Source organism: Osmerus eperlanus, chromosome 9 (assembly GCF_963692335.1).
Source record: "Osmerus eperlanus chromosome 9, fOsmEpe2.1, whole genome shotgun sequence".
NCBI classification, from domain to species: Eukaryota; Metazoa; Chordata; class Actinopteri; order Osmeriformes; family Osmeridae; genus Osmerus; species Osmerus eperlanus.
This window is the reverse complement of record NC_085026.1, coordinates 12,925,651-12,947,867: the sequence shown is the minus strand read 5'-3', so window position 1 is coordinate 12,947,867 and position 22,217 is coordinate 12,925,651. Positions and strand designations below refer to the sequence as shown.

Below are 22,217 nucleotides of genomic sequence, written 5' to 3'. Positions count from 1 at the left end.
ATCATTTCCAAACCAATTAACCTTTGACAGAATGGATGAGTGGACAGGAATGAGAGTGGTGCAGGGGAAGGAGACGAGGGGGGAGGGACGAGTAGAGGGAGGGAGTGGGAGCGCGATAGCGCAGCCAGGAGCAGAAGAGGTCTGGCCAGCGTTTAGTGTACCACTCTCATGGGGGTGACTGGGTTTGGGGGTGGGGTTGAGATAAGAAAATGGATGGGGGGGGGGGGCCGAACTGAAGAGCAAAGCGGACCCTCCTTCCGCACTCCTCCTATCTCCCCCCCCCACCCCCCCGAGGTCCTGTCCTGTCCATTGTGACTGATAGCTGGGGAGGTCTGCAGAGTTAACCCCGCTCATTCCCCATGCTGGCCGAGAGCTCTGTCACAGCTGCAGACGCTCCATTTAGTTAATTAAAGGCTCCATTTGGAGCCGGGGCCTGCTAGCAATACAAATGCCAATCAATAGATCTCTGGCTCGTTGTGGGAGGGGTGACGTGGCCCGGGCACACTCACCAGCAAGATTTGTGGCTTTGGCAGATAGGCCCGACTCTCTCTTTCCGTCCCCTGTCTCTCTCATCTAGTTCCCCTTCCTCTGTCCTTCCCTCTCTCTCATCCTATCTGGCTTTTCTCTCTCTCTCTCTCTCTCTCTCTCTCTCTCTCTCTCTCTCTCTCTCTCTCTCCTCTCTCTCTCTCTCTCTCTCTCTCTCTCTCTCTCTCTCTCTCTCTCTCTCCTCTCTCTCTCTCTCTCTCTCTCTCTCTCTCTCTCTCTCTGTGGCAACAGTCCTTCTCTGTTCTCACGTAAGTGGGATGATGTGTGTGTGTGTGTGTCTAACATCATTTGCATGGGGGAGCCAGCTGTGTGGGACATGGGGCTGAGCTCACCAGGGGGCCCCAGGGATGAGCTCATGAGCTCACGGATGGTGTGAGGCGAGGGGAGCCGCAGTAAGCGTGGGGTGATGAGGTGTGGGAGGGTTTGGGGGGGGGGGGGCTGTTGGGAGGGGCGGGGGGGGGTAGTGAAACACTGAATTCCAAAGACCACTCCACTGTCTGCGTTCAGCTCCATGTCGAAACGTCAATATTTCTTCTGGCCTGCTGTTGGCCCAAGAGGCGCTGGATGGAGCCTGCCACAGCCCAGTCGTGTAAACACCCGGAGTGGCCCTCGGAGGACAGAGAGGAGTCATTGTCCTGGAGACTGACACCCAGGGCTTCCATCAGAGCCTCAGCCTGTCACCCGGGCCAGGAGAAGAGCTCTGGTGTGTTGACATAAATGAAGGGCTAATGCTACAGATAAAAAAAAACCTCTGTGAGTCCGTCCATCGTCAGATGGGCCAGCAGCAGTGTTTGTGGCAGTCCTCTATGGCAGCTTGACAGCAGGCCTCCAACACACAGCTCTCATCCAGGGAAGACTGAACAGTCCTTACGGAGTTTCCTCCTCCTCCTCACTGTTCTCCTCCCAGAGCCACGCCACTTTTTAATCCTCTCATCTCTTGTGTTTTCTCAGAGGCCCAGGGGCCTGTGTTCACAGTCCTCGTTCATCTCTCTCTCTCTCTCTCTCTCTCTCTCTCTCTCTCTCTCTCTCTCTCTCTCTCTCTCTCTCTCTCTCTCTCTCTCTCTCTCTCTCTCTCTCTCTCTCTCAATTCAATTCAATTCAATTGGCTTTATTAGCATTTAAGAAACAAATGTTCATATTGCCAAAGCAACGGTGGAGCCACAGAAACAGTATTCATCCCATTACTATGGACATCGGTATACTATTAATGTTACCAAATCATCCGATAACAACCAAACATGGCAAATTCAGTTGAAAGATTAAAGCAGGAGAACTTTAACATAACCTTAGGATTGATTACGTAATATTGATTACGTAATATATATATATATATATTACATATATACACACATACACATGTCAGTCACACACACAGTATATTTTGTGTGTGTGCTTTGTGTGTGCGCCTTGTGTGTCTAGGTCACTCACTGTCTCTCAGGTTGTGGCATACTGATACATACTAGCAGGCAAGGTGTGCCCTGTCTCCTTCTCCTAGGAGGATTTTTACCTTTGAGAGGTCACTAAGGACCTTTGAAATCTGAGATTACAGAGTGGAATTTGTTCCAGTAATCATTTCTTATATCACTGAATGTTCATATTGTAGGAGGAAATGCATCTCTAAATATTAGAGATATTTAGAGATGCACTTATTTGCCGATATGCATCTCTCTCTCTCTCTCTCTCTCTCTCTCTCTCTCTCTCTCTCTCTCTCTCTCTCTCTCTCTCTCTCTCTCTCTCTCTCTCTCTCTCTCTCTCTCTCTCTCTCTCTCCTCTCTCTCTCTCTCTCTCTCTCTCTCTCTCTCTCTCTCTAACTTCCTGGGTTTCATTACAACACAGAAGTCCTCCCCCCCCCAGTGTATAGAGCTCTCAGCCTGTCAGTCAGTCAGCCAGCCAGCCATCCAGACAGACACTGTGCACACATGGTTAACCCCATTTGATTCTGTCGATTTACGTTACTATTCTCTCACAGGGGAGAGAGAAAGTCAGAGAAGATAAGTCATCCATTCATGGTGGACAATGTAGGAAATGATCAGATGGACAAAAGCACATGACAAAGGCATGCCACTGAGGAGACAGTACTTTTCCTAGGAAGAGTCTTCGGCTAAGTCACTCCAAAAGGCTTTCACCAGAAACAAGGAAACTGTGGGTGTTCAGGTCACTTAGGTTTCTGAGCGGCTGGATGAGGAGGGGGAGCTGGATGAGGAGGGGAGCTGATGAGGAGGCGGAGCTGGATGAGGAGGGGGAGCTGGATGAGGAGGCGGAGCTGGATGAGGAGGCGGAGCTGGATGAGGAGGCGGAGCTGGATGAGGAGGGGGGAGCTGGATGAGGAGGGGGAGCTGGATGAGGAGGGGGAGCTGGATGAGGAGGGGGAGCTGGATGAGGAGGCGGAGCTGGATGAGGAGGCGGAGCTGGATGAGGAGGGGGAGCTGGATGAGGAGGGGAGCTGGATGAGGAGGGGAGCTGGATGAGGAGGGGAGCTGGATGAGGAGGCGGAGGTGCAGAGAACAGAGGCAGCGCCATCATGCCTGGGCTTGTGGACTTCATGTCCATCACTCAGGTTTACAGTACACAGTATGACACAACAGTAAGTCAGATAAGGAGCAATGGTGTTGACACAGAACCACAAGCCTCTGTCTAATAAATCCACTTCTCCCTTTCTCTCCGCGCTTATTCATTATTCTATCTTTACTCCCTGCAAATAAATGACAAGTAGCAAAGGGCAGCACGGAATTGCCTGTTTAGCAAAACGAGGTACCCTTGCAATGCAATATAGCTGTCAGTAGACAGTCCTCAGTCATAAGGTACGACACATCAAAATGGAAATAGGCAGACGGGGAGAAAAATACGCAGAAAAAGACTTTCTCTGCAGATGTATAGCTGCCGTGACCTCACCCGCCGATATTCATAACCTCACACTTCCATCGGCGTGCACACATGCACACACACACCACACAAGCATTCACACACAACTGTCAGCCTCAGTCAGTCCCACACACGTCTCTCCCACGATCTCTCTTTCCCGGTCACCCCCCCCCACCCCACCCCACCCTCACACTCTTCTCCCTCCACTCCCCCCTACCCCCTCTTCCGCTGTAGCTCCGCGCGTAATCAATCATCCCAAGGAGATGGATATCCGTCCCCTAGGAGCGCTTACGCTCTCCATTTCCTAAGCGCCTGATCAGATTAATTGATTGTCCCCCCCCCTCACATCTCCCTCCTCCCTGGACCAGCCGTGGAGGCGGAGGGATGGATGGATGTGGGGGAAATCAGGTTGCATTGATAATCTTTATAAATGCCTCTTGACTGACTCTGCCTGGACACAACCCATGAAAGGACAAAAGGGAATACTACAGTAAACAACCAGAGGAGGGAGGAGGAGGGGGGGCAAAGCAGGCAGAACAGAGCGAGGAGGAAGAAGGCGAGAGAAGACAGTCTGGCTTAAGGGAGCAGTTGGAGGATAAGAGTAGATAAATGACCAGCGTAATGACTAAAAAGCTGTTTGGGGTCTGAGCTCTCAGACTGCACATCAGGAGAAAAGAGTAAAGAAGAGAAGGGCGTGGTGCCTGATCTAGTCTGCTCTATTGCTGATCCCTGTGGAGCCCCACTCTCTGTGGAGCGGGCTCTGTGTGAGCAGCTCTGTGTGGAGCGGGCTCTGTGTGGAGCGGGCTCTGTGGCACAGCACTGCTCCAGCCCTATAGCTCCTCATCATAACACCCCTTTCCTCTCCCCCCCCCACTCTCACCCCCCCTTTTTCTCTACCCACAGGGAGAGCGGGTCCCTGGCTCTTATCTATGTGCAGCACATGTTTCTCATACGTGTAAAGCTTTACCTGGGCGAGCTATTACAGCAAAGCTTTACCAGTGGAGAGCCAAATACCACACAACCTCACAACAACCTTCCTCGTCGCAACTCGCCCCTTGACATTTAACCTCACTTGTACGAACACCCACACTACAGCACACCTTAGACCACAACACATAGATAAAACAGCCTTGCAGATGATAAAGAATGTCTGATGATGCGGAGACTGTGCCATCATTACTTATAGCGGGGACAGTTCTGTTTATGTAGCCTACTACACAGAGCAACCAGGCCTCCATGTTTGCCCGTGTGGAGGAAGAGCTGAGGGAGGAAGGTGACACTGCCAGACAGAGACACATGGAAGCCCAGAGCCAGGAACTACTGCTCCCTACTGCATTGAGAGGGGGATGACCAGAGGAGAAGACAGAGGGAGGGAGGTCTGATGCAGTCACAAAAGTAGACAAAAGGTCACAGTACAGCTACTTGAGTGTGGGATTTCTGTCTGGACTTGGTCTATATCCTGGTCAATCTAACAGGGAAGCCTCCAGACAGAGGCTTCACACAGAGAAGATTGCGGGGGTGTGGGCAACATTGTGATTGCAGGACACAAACACACACACACACACACACACACACTCCAAACGCACTCTCCAAATGTAAGCTCACAGTACAAACTTTATTTCTCTTTCCTGCATCTCTCCTTTCCTCCCCCGTTTCCGAGGCCGACGGAGAAGCAGATTGGTCTTGAGGTCCAGATCACATCACCTCATCTTACCTCCATCACACCCCTCCACCTCATCTTACCTCCATCACACCCCTCCACCTCATCTTACCTCCATCACACCCCCTCCACCTCATCTTACCCTCATCACACCCCTCACCTCATCTTACCTCCATCACACCCCTCCACCTCATCTTACCTCCATCACACCCTCCACCTCATCTTACCCTCCATCACACCCCTCCACCTCATCTTACCTCCATCACACCCCTCCACCTCATCTTACCCTCCATCACACCCCTCCACCTCATCTTACCCTCCATCAAACCCCTCCACCTCATCTTACCTCCATCACACCCCTCCACCTCATCTTACCCTCCATCACACCCCTCCACTCATCTTACCCTCCACCTCACCCCTCCATCACACCCCTCCACCTCACCCCTCCACCTCATCTTACCTCCATCACACCCGTCCACCTCATCTTACCCTCCATCACACCCCTCCACCTCATCTTACCCTCCATCACACCCCTCCACCTCATCTTACCCTCCATCACACCCTCCACCTCATCTTACCCTCCACCTCACCCCTCCATCACACCCCTCCACCTCACCCCTCCATCACACCCCTCCACCTCAACCCCTCCATCACACCCCTCCACCTCACCCCTCCATCACACCCCTCCACCTCACCCCTCCATCACACCCCTCCACCTCACCCCTCCATCACACCGCACCTCCACCTCACCCCTCCATCACACCCATCCACCTGACCCCTCCACCTCACCCTCATCACACCCCTCCACCTCACCCCTCCACCTCACCCCTCCACCTCACCCCTCCATCACACCCCTCCACCTCACCCCTCCATCACACCCTCCACCTCACCCTCCATCACACCCATCCACCTGACCCCTCCATCACACCCCTCCACCTCACCCCTCCATCACACCCCTCCACCTCACCCCTCCATCACACCCATCCACCTGACCCCTCCATCACACCCCTTCACCTCACCCCTCCATCACACCCCTCCATCACACCCCTCAACCTCACCCCTCCATCACACCCATCCACCTGACCCCTCCACCTCACCCCTCCATCACACCCATCCACCTCACCCCTCCATCACACCCCTCCATCACACCCCTCCACTCACCCCTCCATCACACCATCCACCTCACCCCTCCATCACACCCCTCCATCACACCCCTCCACCTCACCCCTCCATCACACCCCTCCACCTCACCCCTCCATCACACCCCTCATCACACCCCTCCATCACACCCCTCCACCTCACCCTCCATCACACCCCTCCATCACACCCCTCACCTCACCCCTTCATCCCTCTATCACACTCCACCATTACACCCCTCCACCTCACTCTTCCGCTCCATCTCCTCCCACACCTCACACCTCACGCCACACCTCCATCTCTCTGTCATTCCCCTCCACCTCACACCTCCCCCTCCACCTCACCACAGCCTTCCACCCTGCATCCATCCCACCCCAACCCTTCACACCACTATTTTCCCGTCACCTGACGGTGAAATCACCCACCCCTCCACACTGCTACTCCTCTCTGGTGTGAAGAGCACTAGGAGAGAGGAACTCATCCGCATGATAGAGACAAATAGCTCTTCCAGCCAAAAGGACTCACAATGCAGCTAGTTCATAACACAAACACATGCTTGACTACCTGGAGTGCACACATGAACACACACCTCATTCAGGGATGCTTCCACTCAAACACACAGTAGAACGGCTGTGAAACTGACTGAAACAGGGAATGTTCAGAATCTACCCAACATTTGGTCATGGGTAGAAAATCAATGAGCATAACAGTAGCATTAAGTATGACAGCTACAATTTCATACACCAATTCCCATTTGCTGAGAGCTTTTTCATAAGAGCACAAAGGAAAACGCAATGTTTAGTATGAAAGAGCTGTTTTCATTTGAACATGTACATCAATAATTCAAACGGGATTCATACTTTCACAGAGCTTTCACCTGGAGACCGTCAGCCAACCAGGAGTGACAGAGGGAGGGTGGTAGCTGGGGAGGAACAGGAACATTTACTTTGGTTCATTTATCCTTGCTAATGAGGTAAATGTGATTAGTTGCATGGTGGTGTTGGACGAAGCAGTGATGTTAAAGAGCAGAGTTTAGCAGTGTAGAAGGGAGGTTGCAATTAGGACAAACTTGACTTCAGTAGCTGACAGTATATCACTCCACAGACTGACACAACTGTAAACATTCACACCCACACAGACACTTTACCAGATGTCATTTTACATCTACTCACAAACCAAATCTGCCCCAACGACAAACGAGGCAATGGCCTAAGGGTTATGAAACTGTACTGCCTCCTACAGGCTGTCCAGGTCATTTCAGCTGGTCAGCCTGCTGATGTGATTGGAGGCCTGCTGTGACAATGTTAAGCATCACCATAGATACCTGGGGACCTCAGCCATGTAAGCCCCTCTCCAGGAGAGCTATGGGGTGGATCTGACCTTGTTCTGGACCGGGCCGGACAGGACATTACCTTCCAGGCGATGCGGTTGCCCTTGGTGTCGTGCTCCAAAGCGATAGGGAAGTCTCCGCGCTCGTAGAACTTCCGGAAGGCCGTAGGTTTGGCTGGGCGCTCCCGGAACGCCCCCGCTGCAGGGGGTCCCACCACCTGGAGAGAATGGAGGGGGGGAGGGGGGGGGGTAGAGTACGAGGAGGGTGAAGGAGGATGAAGTGGAGGGGGGAAGGGGAGTGTACAAACAGAAAGAGAAAGATTAACCTTTTAGGATGGCCATTTCTGACTGTGTAGGTCAGATAGCGCTGATGCGATTCCTTCTAATGCATAATGCAGTGTGTGTGTGCGTGCGAGTGTGTGTGTGTGCGTGTGCTGCTGCTGCTGCTGCTCCTCCGACGGTTGGCTAAAGACAGGCTGTCTACCAAGCGGCTAGCCTCCAGGGCTGCCAGAGGCATTGTTCCTGCTGCTTCTGTACCACTGAGGCTGGGGAGAGATGCACACAGCAGACCCCTCTCACTGCTCCTGGAGCCATGGCTCGAACACAGTCTACAGGGTTGACTCCATACACGTGAGGAGGTGTGTGTGTGGGGGGGGGGATTAAATGACATCAGTGACGGTAGCAGGAGCATACCAGGTTCACAGGCCGGGGATCTGAACAGTTTTGGGGGAACAGGGGTCGTTTTTCATCCGGGCTCAAAAGTGAATCTGGAGGTGGATGGACGGCCTTGCCAATCAGCTCTTGTCCCTGTGCAAGTTCCTTGCCATCTGTGCCACCCTGGCACATGACTGGCAGACATGTTGTTGTCATTAATCCTCCCCCTTGCAGCCCGCTGAGAAACACTGTCTCAGTCAGATCTCCTGAATGATACTGTCACACTGAAGATTCCTATACTACTGTAAACAAGCTTCTTGTGGTGTGTTGGTTGTGTCCATGATGTAAGAGCCAGGGTTTGAAATCAAGGGTGGCTGATTCTCTTTCTGTTTTTCATATGTTACACGTCAGTAAGTATTGACGTAATTTTAATTAAAGTAAATATCAGGTAGGCTCATCTTAAATGTTCTTTAACTCTTCACATTCCAACCATAAGATGACAGAACATTAATAAGTGGAAAATATAAATGATGGAAAATTTGTCTTCAGATTTTTTTTATGATCAAATGTTATTTTGAACCCTATGTACATCTAACATTACACCACTGTTGACCGGAAAACATTTTCTAGCAAGCAGGAGACTAGTCCTACACCGATCTAACAGGCTTTAGGGATGGGCATGGCTCAGCGGTAGCGCATCGGACAGCAGATCCAAATGTCGCAGGTTCAAATCCCTCTTTGTATGTCACTCTGGATAAAAGCATAATGGAGAGAACACGTATTATACTGAGCTCCAGGAGAATGTGCTGTACAGTAGGGCGTGTGTATCCTGACTGTAGGTCTTTAGAAGGATGTAGAGTGCAGAGCATCAACATCACAGCAGTCATAGAAACTGAGTAAGCCATTGTGCTGTCACAGCCTTAAAGCAGAATGAATGCACCGTGGGGCTGCAGAGCTGAATACTGTGGGAAAGAATGTGAGGCTGATTGTTTGTTTACCAAGCAGGGGGTAGCCTACTGAATAATACCACGCTGAATTAATAAGCCCAGGTTTGCATACGTGCTGGAGAGGCTAAACAAAAAAAACATCCATGACTAACTAGGCATGTTAAAAAAAAAAAAAAACATAAAGGAAAATTAATATCCTTTCCTCTGCACAGCTGCAATTTTATAGTTTAACTGTAAAATAAATAAATATAACATTACATGATCCAAAACTAATTGTGAAATCCAATGTTGGCTGTGGGCTAAAGTCCTGCATTGTTTCACTCATTCTCATTCATCATAAAATGACAAACAGTAAGCCTCAACCCATTTGACAGCATGAATCATTCAAAGACTGTTTCACTTTGTAAATGAGCATTCAGGGATAAAAGACATCGGTCTGTGTTCTCCACAGACCGATTGGAGCTTGTGGAGTTATTGCCACACTGAGCATTATGGAAACTGCATTTCCTCTTCTTCCCTTCACTTTCTCATTCACACTCTGTCTTGGACCCCCCCCCTCCCCCAATTCTCTCTCTCTTTCGCGCTCTCTCCTTAAGCCTTATACGTGTGGCTGCTCCAGCTGCCTGCCTGGAGGACAAAGCCATCACATCCAGGTAGCAGCAGATGTAGCTCAGCTCCAGACAGCGTACCGCAGAGCCAGCTAAAAATAGCCCGGGAGAAAATTAAAACCAGACTGCATTGACTGTCCGGCCGGCTTTTATGGTCAGAAGTGATGACACTGCAGTCCATACAACCCCTGCAACACCTTTGTGACACTCTCCACCCCTCCCTGCTTCCTCCCCTGTCTTCAGCACCCAGGCCTCTCCCTCCCTCCATCCACCCCCCAGCCCCGGGCTCCACCCTCCCACCCTCCCCACACAAACATCCAGCCTACCACCACATCATAACAATCTAGAGTTGTGCAATAGCTATCCAACCCCTGTCTTCTTCAAAGAAACAAAGGAAATACAGACCCCAGACACACTATCACTCCACACAACGTAGCCTAAAGTAGGCCCTACATCAGTTACCTGCATACCACACACACATACACAAACTGAATTTGCTGCCCTCAGCGTAGGTCATAAAGTGAGCCTTGGAGGCGGGATATGAAAGCCAAGGGGCAGCTGGCTAACACAATGAAAGCCCAAGTGTCAGGTTGTGTGCTGCTGGTGCACACATCAGGCAGTAATAACAAGCCACTGGTGGTCAGATGTGCTCTGGGCTGTCATCTCTCTCCACAGCCTTCCACCCTCGTGTCAATCTGTCTCTACCTAACGCGGGTGTCCCCTCCTTCCTTCCTCCCCCCCACACACACACACACACACATACACACACTCGCTCACACACTCTCTGCTCCCCTCGGAGGCGCACGGCCGGGCTTCTGCGGAGGTGATTGGGCCCCGGCTGTGAGCATCAGCTCCTGTCGTTTAGAGGATGTCATCCTGAGGAGCACAGATGCCTCCCTCCAACGTTATTAGTATGGCCCATCCATGGAGCTGCTACTGCTGACACAGGGATGGGGGGGGGGGGGGGAGAGGGGCAGGATGGGGGTGGGGGTGGAGGGGGGGTATAGAGAAGGGGGGCCCGACAGATGTGATGGAGAGATATTGAGGGACAGAGAGAGAGAGAGGAGGGTGGAGGGGAGGGGGGCAAAGAGACAGGAGCGGCGCCTCATCAATTCTGAGGCCGAGTTCAGCGTGGTGATGGCGGCGCAGCGTGTAGGTGATCCATCAACCTGCCCCGGCCTCCACATCTCTCCCTCCTCCTTCTCCTTCACTTCCTCTCTCTCTCTCTCTCTCTCTCTCTCTCTCTCTCTCTCTCTCTCTCTCTCTCTCACTCTCACTCTCACTCTCTCTCTCTCTCTCTCTCTCTCTCTCTCCCTCTCGCTCTCTCTCTCCACCTCTCAATCTCCTCACTCTCGCCCTCTCTGCCTTTCTCCCTCACTCCTCCATGTTCTCTCTCCCTCGTTCCCTCTCTCTCTACCCAGCTCTCTATATAATCTCTACCTCCCTCTCTACACCTTTTTGTCTCTCCCTCACCCTCCTCTCTACTGAGCCGACACCCTAAAATGCCTCTAAAAGCCTCTGATGGATGTTTGTTGAGGGGCCGTCAATTCCGTGTCAGCTCAGCTACAGCCTGTACTCTCCTTTTAAATCTCCATACGGGGACCTGTTCCTCCCCTTCCTCTCTCTCTCTTTCTCCCACTTTCACTTTCTTTCTCTCTCCAATCCTATTTCTCTCCCTTTCTCTATTGCTATTCCCCCAGCTCCATTCCTTCTCTCTTTGGGGGTAAAATTGCATTTCCTTGTATTTGCATGGGGAATGAGGGTGCCAGTGCACACGGGTGCATTGCATCACCTGTTTACTGAGCCGACGATGGCAGTGGAGAGAAGCCCTCCCTATCTCTGCCTGCTTCTCCCTCACCCTCTCTCTCTCTCTAGATAGATTTCTCTGCTTTCTCGGTTGAGGGGTTATTGAAATCTGGCGTGATGCAAGCGGCCTTCCTTTCCCCGGCGTGGATGAGGAGGGTGAGAGCGGGTGGGGAGAGCGGGTGAGTCATCGAGGATGGAGCACACAGACACAGACTCCCTTGATAAGGTCAGGCTGCACGTCGCTGCTGCAAGCGAACCAAATGCTCTCTCTTTATTTCCAGGGCGTCCATCGCTGAACCGTCCTCACTCACACATGCCAGGGACGGGGCCCATTTTCTCTGTTTCAGACACAACGAGGGATGAAAGAGAAGATTTTTTCACATTGCGCCTATCCTACTCGATGACTGGGATGGGTTTTTTCCGGCTTATTCCGTCTGTGTGACATGCGATGACTCCACAGCCACCGTGACCGAGCCCCGCTCCCCTGACACGTCAACAGACCTGCATCGCTGATGCCCGAACTACGCGCATTCTTTTTATGACCAAACAGAGAGAGGGCCAATCAGTCAGTAAATCAGTTCCATTGTGTGAACAGAATGAGTGTGTCTGTGAGAGACAAGGTCAGGAGACAGCCAATGACGAGGAGGGCACGAGAGCCGACAGAATGATTGTGGCCTGAAGTATTGCTACTGCAGAGTCAGACATGCTGTTTTCACAGCTTCCCAGACTGCACGCTTTCTCTGCAAGAGTGTCATTGTGTGACTGTCATCGCCTTACATCAGCTCGGCAGACACGTTTGAGGGAGGGGTTGTTTGTAATGAAAAATGACAACTTTCCGGGCAAAAACAAGCCCGTGCTTGCACATAGCACCAACAGTCAACACTCACCACAAAGATGAGAGGGGATGAAACAGAGAACAAGAAAAAAACAGTCGCGGATGGTTTTAAAAAAAAGAAAAGGAAACATTGAAAAGTGCATTTCAGCACCCAAAAAGAGAATGGCACTTCCTGCTTCTTTCTCCGTCGTTCTTTGTCACTTATTCATTTACCTGAGATACAGTGCAGCCTGCCAGAGCCCAACACAGAACACACTAGTGCAGATGGCAAGTTCCATCTCCTCTGAGTGTGTGTGCGTGTGTGTGTGTTTGTGCGTGTCCCAGTTAGCTTATCTTCCTGACTGGCAGACATGGCCCTCAGCTTACTCAAGCCAATCTGGTGATTTATATCACAGAACTGCAGTTGTGGTCACTCGCCATGAATCACACAGCATGGCAAAGGAAGAGGACACACTTTTTGATCCGACAGACCCGCCTGTCGATAGACTGTCGCAGTACACACACACACACACACACACACACACACACACAGTAGGCTACACAGGTAAATTAGCCTAAACACAAGATCAAGCGATGCAAAAGCTTTCTCTGTCTCTCTCTTTCTCTCTCTTTCAAAGTAAGGTGTTAAACTGCTAGGCACGCGCCTACGCAGTGCACTCACTCACCAACCCCGCCCACCCACAATCTGACTGACGATTTATTTTTACGACCCTAATCAGTGACGACACCTGAAGGCATTAAAACAGCGAGCTGGCCATCAAGTTAATGACACACACCAGGCAAATAACACCCGTCACTAGCGCTGCAGCCGCCGTGGCTGAGGACGCGTTAACAACCTGCAGACTGAATTCACTGCGCAACTTTTCACTCCTAAATGAACTTTTCATAAAGTTCCCAAGATGAGTCTGCACCTGGTGACACTCGTGCACCCCGTGACTGGGGACCGCTGAAAAATAACGGCTCAGAATAGATTTAATAACAACACATGAAGCACTGTGTGTTAACACTAAAGTCTTTGTTCTCCCTCGCTGATTGTTCCCATGGATGGTGACAACCCTGCGCGGTGATAATGTGATAAGCCGATTAAAGACACTGCAGCAGGGCCAGCCCCACTGTGTGTGCAGTCATGACAGGCCTCAGGCCACAGAGGGCCAGGCGGACGGACACAAAGACACACTGCAGGACAGACTCAGAGGACGCCGTCAGTGTGTCCTGTGGAGGAGGTGACATGGCAGGCTGACAGAAGGGGGGGGAGGAGGCTGGCTCACCCCAAAGGGAGGGAGGCCGACACTCCGAGGGTAGGGGGGGGGGGGGGGGTCATCGATCGTACAGCCACAGGAACCCGACCCACCACGGTGGGAGATAAAAGAGGGACAAATCTATCCTCAAACACCCCTCTGCTATCCGTTCTATCTTTCCATCAAGCTTTGCCTCCTGTGGTGTTACAGGCAACCTAGACACAGGCAGGTCACTGTGGAGGAAGGAAGCAGAGGGGGGCTAAGGCCAGCTAACGCAGGCTAATTCATCTGTCCATGCTGTGAGGTAGGTGGCTGGTAGATTGAGCTTGTAAGTGTTAAACAAAGACCTGTTTTCTCTTCAGTGTCTAAGGCAGCTGTAGCGGGGTTTGCTCGTTTAAGATTAGCAATACTTAATTTATAATAAAGTATGTAGTTCTTGGGGGCACCACCTCTTATTGTTAAAGGGATAGAGGAAACCTTATTGAATAATATTTAAATAATAACCTTCGTAATAATCAGTCTAATCTTGAGTCGTGAATTCTATGAAAGTAGAGCAGATCAGATAACGTGAGTGATACGCGAATATTATACACAATGATTTATTTAGGAGAATGTAATTATAATGAACAAATACCAGATAAGTTATGGGTTAGTCAGAGTAGTACAGTGGCTGGATGCAAATGAGGGCGAGCAACACAATGGCTGTGTAGAGCGCGTGTAAAAGGGGGAGGGAGAGAGAGAGAGGGGTAGAGGGGGACAGATAGGCCTTTGTGGGAACAATGGACGAGCAAGGGCAACTGATTTAGCAAGGGTTAAGCTAACTCATTTGTAAAATACAATCAAACATCAACAATTTAATCACAACATGCCAATATGTCACAGGTAAGAAATATTGCAAATCGTAGTTACTTTTGTCGGTTTGAAGAAAGGTAGAGTCAATGGTTTCGTTATCGTCCAACGAAAATAGAACAACGGAATCTTTGGCCAAAGTTCCGGGCGCTCAGTGAATTTGCAGGTTGAGAGGAAAGTTTAGAAATGTAGCTAGCACTTCAGTTTAATCCTACGAACAAGCGGGGGTGATTGTACGTTTGGGGGTTTTATACTCCAAAGGAAAAGGGGGGGTCCCCGTGAAGGTGACCTCTTTCATTGGTCAGTTTCCCCCCACCTGGGCGTCGTCCTGAGATCTGCCTAGGTGTGAAGTAGCTGTACCTTTTGAGTTCCGTTATTTCAACTGTCCATGGAATGCTCAAACTTCAGAATATAACAATACAACATTCGTAAATGGTTTTGTTAGTATGGTACAATCATTTTGATATCCAGATTGGCTGACTTAACTATACTTGAAGGGAAGTTATAATCAAACCTCAATTAAACAACGTTCTAAGTAAATGGGAAAAACACACATTATAACACATCAACTACTGTCATTGAAATAGTGTCCATGAGCCATGTAGTCCTTGAGAATATGTTTGTAAATCCTTTAAGAAAGTTATTCCTTGTAAATCCTTTGTTCTGATACTGTGGGCCGTGTGGCCTCTGTATCTGACCCCATGCTGGGTCAGAAGCTTTGAAGCTTCTCCTCTGGGAGAAGGACAAAGGGGGAAGACCCTTTCCTTGTCGGGGTAGGAGAAGGTGTGATGGTACCGTGCTTTGTCTGTGGACTGTGCTACATATCCCCCTGCTGGCAACGTCCGATGATTCGACGTCGTCGGGCTGTTGGCACGTAAGAAGAGCAGAGAACAGACAAACACGACAGTACGATAGCATTTCTACTGGACACATTGGCATGAGTGGACTCTAAACAATGTAGGAATCAATGGGGCTAACTTGGGTCCTATTACTAAATTTCTCTGGGCTAAGGTTCTATGCCTAAAAATGAAAGGAAATAAGAGGAAAAAGGAAAGGGAAAGAAAGGAGAAAGATTAAAATAAAATGATAGGAGTGGGAGTGGGCTTTGACTTCCTGGAGTCATAAACCTCATTTGTCAGGGGCCAGGGTAGTTTGGTTATGAGGCGTTGTAGCCTATTATTTTGACAGTACCTCAAGGTCATTCATGTTGGGTTTTCTGGTAACAGATTAAAAAATTTGATAGATTGGTGGAGCCATATTTGTCTCATGACAGTATTTTCCTATTATTTTTGGTTTAAAGGAACATTCATTCTTGAACTTTGAGGCATTTTGGCTAAGGCACCTGTTGTGCACTTGTTTCGTCAGCAGTTTGACAGGGTCAGGTTGCTGGTATAAGGCCAGGCCAGGCCTCTGTGCATGGCCTGTTGTCCCCGCGAGTAGTGATGGTTTCTTCCGGGGGTTTTGCCAGCTTGTTGCAGCTGGGGTGCTTCTTCTGGGATGCTTGGTGGCCATAGTAGGTCTTCCTACTTTCTGCACTCTCATCCAGTTGGCATCATATGACTTCTTTTGGACCTGTGATGCTTCTCGTCGCAGGTGGGTTTCTGATGGCACCCGACGGTCATGGCGTTGTGTTGATTTTGTTTGAGTCTTGTGTCTTGATGGGTGAGTGGCGTAGCTCTGGGGCGGTCTGGAGCGGCCATCTAGCTCATGGATTCGGTCCTCTTCTGAGAGATGTGGATCAGACGTGGAATCTCCCCCCCCTTCCACTGTGAAGACTGTGTTTTGGACTTCAGGGTGAGGCAGTGGATAGGGCTTCTCGACGTTGGTCCACATCTGGTTTCGTTTGAAGTCAATGAGGGGTTCCAGTCTGTTGAGTAGATCGTGTCCAATCAGCAGCTTTTCGGTCTCAAGCGGTGAGACATGGATGGGGTGGATTAGGGACATTTCCCCAAACGTTAGCTTCAAGTACAGCGTCTCTGTGACTGGAGCTTTGTTTTGGGTGAAGCTTGTGATGTTGAATTCACTATCTTCACTTTTAATCCATCTTCTGTTTGACCTGGCTATTCCTTTTAGCTGAGCGGCCAAGGTGGGTGCAATCAGGCAGATTTCTGCACCCGTGTCCAGCAATCCTTCGCAGGGCACTTCATCTTCAAGTGTGATGGGGACATAGCTTCGGTTAGCTCTTCCTTTTCTGGAAAGCTCACCCAGAAATGTGTGTAACTGTGGGGCTTGTTTGTGTGTTGTTGTTTCCGGAGGTCGTCTTCTTGTGGGTTTGTGGTGTTTTCGGGTCCTGTTCCCTTTCTTCCATCCAATGGGGAGCATTTGAGGTGTGTTTTCCGTGTTGGGGCCTTCTAGTCATGCTGGGTCTGACGGACGTCGTCCAGGGCTGTTGTGTTCGTTTTTGTACGGTGTGGGTCTTGTTGAGTGGTTTCTTGCGTGATAGGAGTGTTGTTTGTATTCATAGTTGTTGTCGGGTTGTCTGTTGTAATTGTTATGATATTGTTCGGGTCTTGTTGAGTGGTCTCGTGCATTATAGGAGGGTTGCTTGCAGGCGGGTCTGGGTTCGTAGGGTCTCTGGAGTTCTCTTCCTTCTAGTTGTAGGTGTGAGTCTGATTCCACCGCATGGACATTTGAGTCTTGGGATCGATTGTTGTTCGCCCATGATTTATATGCCATGTCCCTCAGCTGCAGAGCCGTCATGGTTTCCTGGTTCGCGAAGGTCGTCATGAAGGGTTTTATGGATTGGGAGAGGTTGTTGATGAACACTGACTTGAACATGGGAGTTTCTTCTCCTCCGGGTTGGTTTTCTGTTGCGAAATAGGCTTTCCGGAGCCTCTCATAGAATGTCTTTGGGTTTTCGTTGGCCTTTTGTTTTGTGTGCAGGGCGATAGTGCAGCAGGAGCCTTTACTTTCTGAGTGCCAAGCCTTGAGGGTCCGGCAAGCCATGTCATAGCTGTGGCGTTCTCCAGCAGGTTGCCTGTCAAGCAGGGCTCTGATTGAGCTGGAAGAGGTGTTCTTCAACAGGTACAGCTTGTCCGCGTCTGTAGCTGTAGGCAGGCGTTCGAGATTAGAGTTCAGTTGTTCTAGATACATCTCAATGCTCTGAGTGGGATTGTCTGGATCGAACTTCTCTATGTTCCTGCTAATTTTCAATAGCAGATCTAGTGACACTGCTGGTGGCAGGTCATGCATTTCCCATGCATTTTGTGGATAGGCTGAACGTGAGGGTTCATCATGGTCATCCCATCTGTTTGGGGCTGTGGTCTGACCGCGACGTTCAGGTTGGAATTGTAGCTCCATTTTCTGGTCATACAGTCTTCTGCTCTGCTGTTCCACATCTTCTGTTCTCCTCATCCTTCGTGGATTCGTGTCAGCTTGGTACAGAGATTGGCTGGGAGGGGATGTATCCCTATATGGTCTTCTTGTTTCGTATTCTGAGTGGAGCGGTGCTTCAGGTGATTGCAGCTGTCTTGGGTTTTGGTTTCTTGAATGCCGATCTACTTCTCTGTCGTCTCTTCCCCACCTTCGGTTGGTGTTGGGGTCTTCTGTGGACTGGATTGTGGCGTTCGCTTTGTTCAGCTTATGAATGGTAGATAGTAGTTCCACTTTTGTTTCATGTAACTCCTCCTTCATTGTCTCCCTGTCAGCTGTGATGTGTGAGAGATCTTGGTCCAGGTGTTGGAATTTTGTGTAGAGAGTGTGCCATTCTTCTTTTTGGTGGTCGTAGTCTGCTACTTTTTCATTAGCTTCATCCAACATCTTAATAGTGTTTTCCATGAGGGCGGTTGAGTCCTTTTTGCTTTTCTGAACCCCCTGCATTTCTTCTTTTAGGTCTCCCAGTTCCGTAGCGAGTTCCTTGTTCTCCTGTTGAAGTGTTTCCCGGATATCTCGTTCAGTTTCTTTCGCCTTGAGGGCATCCCTGAGGGTTGTTTTCTGTTCCATTAGCTGTTGTCTAGCTCTATCCAGTTCTCCAGTCAGGTCACTGGTTTCTTGTTCCATTAGCTCCCGTCGGTCCTGTTCCTTTTCCTTTTCTTTGAGGGCATCTTTGAGGGTTATTTCCTTTTCCATTAGTTGTGTCTTAGCTCTTTCCAGTTCTCTTTGTGCCATTTGCTCCCGTCGGTCCTGTTCCTTTTCTTTTTCTTTGAGGGCATCTTTGAGGGTTATTTCCTGTTGTATTAGCTGTGTTTCCTGTTCCGTTAGCTGTGCTTTAGCTCTATCTAGTTCAACAGCCAGGTCGCTGGTTTCCTGTTCCAATCGTTTCCTGTGCTCTTGTTCTCTTTGTGCCGCCTTGAGAGCATCCTCTCGATCCTGGAGAGCCTGTGTCCATTGTGTGTTGACTTTTGTTATTGATAACCTGAGTAGTGCAGCATAGTTGAGACCGAGGCTGGATAGGCATTTGACAATTTGGGATTTGCTCAATATTTGGCCTACATTTTCTATGACCACTTCTTGAGTTTTCCTGGTGATCATATCGGAATTTAGATCGGTCAGCGTTTCCACATATCTTGGGTTTTCTTTTTCGGATAGGTGGACAATCAGTTTCTCAGCTTCCGTGAGGTGAGACATGTTTGGTTCGGCTACTGGAAGTTATTAACACAATGCTATTGTGATAATTGTTGATAGGCACTTTAGTTTTGTAGTGGTTCTCTTTTTGGCAGCAATATATATACTTTTCTTTTCCTTTTTTTTTTTTGTTTACCAACTTAATATTAAAATTAAAATCAGAAGTCAATATTCAAAGATTAACAATCAAAAACTGAGATTAATATTCAGAAATTAAAATCAATATTAAAGTCACCATCCAGGATCAAAGATTCAGAAAATAAATAAAATTGTTTACCAAATTAATATTAAGGTTAAAATCAGAAGTCAATATTCAAAGATTAACAATCAAAAACTGAGATTAATATCCAGAAATTAAAATTAATATTAAAGTCACCACCCAGGATCAAAGATTTAAAAAAAAAATGTTTATCAAATCAATACTAAAATTAAAATCAGAAGTTAATATTCAAAGATTAACAATCAAAAACTGAGATTAATATTCAGAAATTAAAATTAATATTGAAGTCACCTTCCAGGATCAAAGATTCAAACAAATTATTTATTCTTGTAGGCCTATATTAAATCTTAATTTCAGTAATCTTGTTATAGTATCTATAAACGATTAGAGAATTTAGATTGAGTAGCTGTTGATTTGTTTTAGCCTAAACTGGACTGAGAAAGTACAATGTATTTAAATACTATAGCACATTAAGTTAGCCGGTTTAGCTTGTAGAATCAAACAGATAATGAACTAAATTGTTGCTGCATCTATAATGTAGCTTTAAATTGGGCAAGGGTTTTACATTCACCTCGAATTGAATGCGAAACAGTGAAGCTTCTTTTCGAAAAGCTAGTTTATCAATTTCGGAATTGTTTAACAATATTGTGGCAGTACAGGCTGCGTTGTTCGGCTACTTCCAAACAAAAGTCCTTTTGGACTGATCGCAGATAGAGTGGGCAAACTAAAAATAATACACTTTACGTTTAATTATTATTTAGCGATTGTTGTTAAAGTTGTATATTGATGAGGGATAAATAGGATTACAGTTCAGTATGGTCAACAACGCCGATATTCTGACAACTTCCACTTTTAAGTGCGCGGAATGAAAATCAAATTACAGGTCTTTGTTCACGAAAGGTAACTATTTCCGGTTAAGCAACAATAAAGGTCCTTAAATAAGCAGCTTCTCCTGTCTCAATAATTATTTTACTGTTACTTTACTGATTCTAGAGGTTGAGTGTTTACATTAATGTTGAATTATATGCAAAACAAAGTGAAGCTTTTCCGAAAAGCTAAGTTAATCAATTTACCAATTGTTTAACAAGGTAGAAGCATATAGCTTAATGTAGAGAGCTGCGTAGTCTCCTTCAAAATCAAAGTCCTTTTGGACTGATCAATGTCTGTTATCTACCTCTAACTAGACAATGGCAACTTATCAGTTGCTTGGTTGATTTACTCAACCCAAATGGCCAACACTACTATAATACACCTTTCCGAAGCGTGTATGGTACCAAAATAGTAGTGTTGTGACTCTATAAAAAGGTTCTTACGCCTTCATGTAGAAGCGCTGCCTTTGTTTCACAAGATGAAATGAGACGGGTCGCAGTGTCACTGCGCACGCGCGTACCTCCGCTCAAGTCTAGCTTTTCCGAAGCTAGTTAGCTACACACAAATAGCCAATTGTTCACGACAAAGCCAATTCAATGAGTACACAGCACAGTATTCAAACAGTGTTTAAAACCGTAGCTATCTGGGGTAATAGTTAAATACAACGGAGCGTTAATTTAACCAAAAGGGTGGGAGGGTGGGTTTCAGACGGAAAATGTATCTCCGTTATAGATCGCTCATTTCAATCTGTTTCAAAGCCTGTCACGGGGCTCCAATATGTAGCGGGGTTTGCTCGTTTAAGATTAGCAATACTTAATTTATAATAAAGTATGTAGTTCTTGGGGGCACCACCTCTTATTGTTAAAGGGATAGAGGAAACCTTATTGAATAATATTTAAATAATAACCTTCGTAATAATCAGTCTAATCTTGAGTCGTGAATTCTATGAAAGTAGAGCAGATCAGATAACGTGAGTGATACGCGAATATTATACACAATGATTTATTTAGGAGAATGTAATTATAATGAACAAATACCAGATAAGTTATGGGTTAGTCAGAGTAGTACAGTGGCTGGATGCAAATGAGGGCGAGCAACACAATGGCTGTGTAGAGCGCGTGTAAAAGGGGGAGGGAGAGAGAGAGGGGTAGAGGGGGACAGATAGGCCTTTGTGGGAACAATGGACGAGCAAGGGCAACTGATTTAGCAAGGGTTAAGCTAACTCATTTGTAAAATACAATCAAACATCAACAATTTAATCACAACATGCCAATATGTCACAGGTAAGAAATATTGCAAATCGTAGTTACTTTTGTCGGTTTGAAGAAAGGTAGAGTCAATGGTTTCGTTATCGTCCAACGAAAATAGAACAACGGAATCTTTGGCCAAAGTTCCGGGCGCTCAGTGAATTTGCAGGTTGAGAGGAAAGTTTAGAAATGTAGCTAGCACTTCAGTTTAATCCTACGAACAAGCGGGGGTGATTGTACGTTTGGGGGTTTTATACTCCAAAGGAAAAGGGGGGGTCCCCGTGAAGGTGACCTCTTTCATTGGTCAGTTTCCCCCCACCTGGGCGTCGTCCTGAGATCTGCCTAGGTGTGAAGTAGCTGTACCTTTTGAGTTCCGTTATTTCAACTGTCCATGGAATGCTCAAACTTCAGAATATAACAATACAACATTCGTAAATGGTTTTGTTAGTATGGTACAATCATTTTGATATCCAGATTGGCTGACTTAACTATACTTGAAGGGAAGTTATAATCAAACCTCAATTAAACAACGTTCTAAGTAAATGGGAAAAACACACATTATAACACATCAACTACTGTCATTGAAATAGTGTCCATGAGCCATGTAGTCCTTGAGAATATGTTTGTAAATCCTTTAAGAAAGTTATTCCTTGTAAATCCTTTGTTCTGATACTGTGGGCCGTGTGGCCTCTGTATCTGACCCCATGCTGGGTCAGAAGCTTTGAAGCTTCTCCTCTGGGAGAAGGACAAAGGGGGAAGACCCTTTCCTTGTCGGGGTAGGAGAAGGTGTGATGGTACCGTGCTTTGTCTGTGGACTGTGCTACACAGCCATTCCCGACATTTTCC

At 48.1% G+C, this 22,217-nt stretch overlaps 1 protein-coding gene across 1 annotated transcript in view; it reads right to left on the bottom strand.

The window, feature by feature from the left end:
• pacrg (PARK2 co-regulated) overlaps positions 1–22,217 on the bottom strand; it is a 103,515-nt gene that overhangs the window by 70,818 nt on the left and 10,480 nt on the right. Inside the window, exon 2 of the mRNA XM_062469400.1 lies at positions 7,618–7,752. Within this exon, the coding sequence (XP_062325384.1) occupies positions 7,618–7,752 (135 nt within the window). The remainder of the gene's footprint in view (positions 1–7,617; positions 7,753–22,217) is intronic.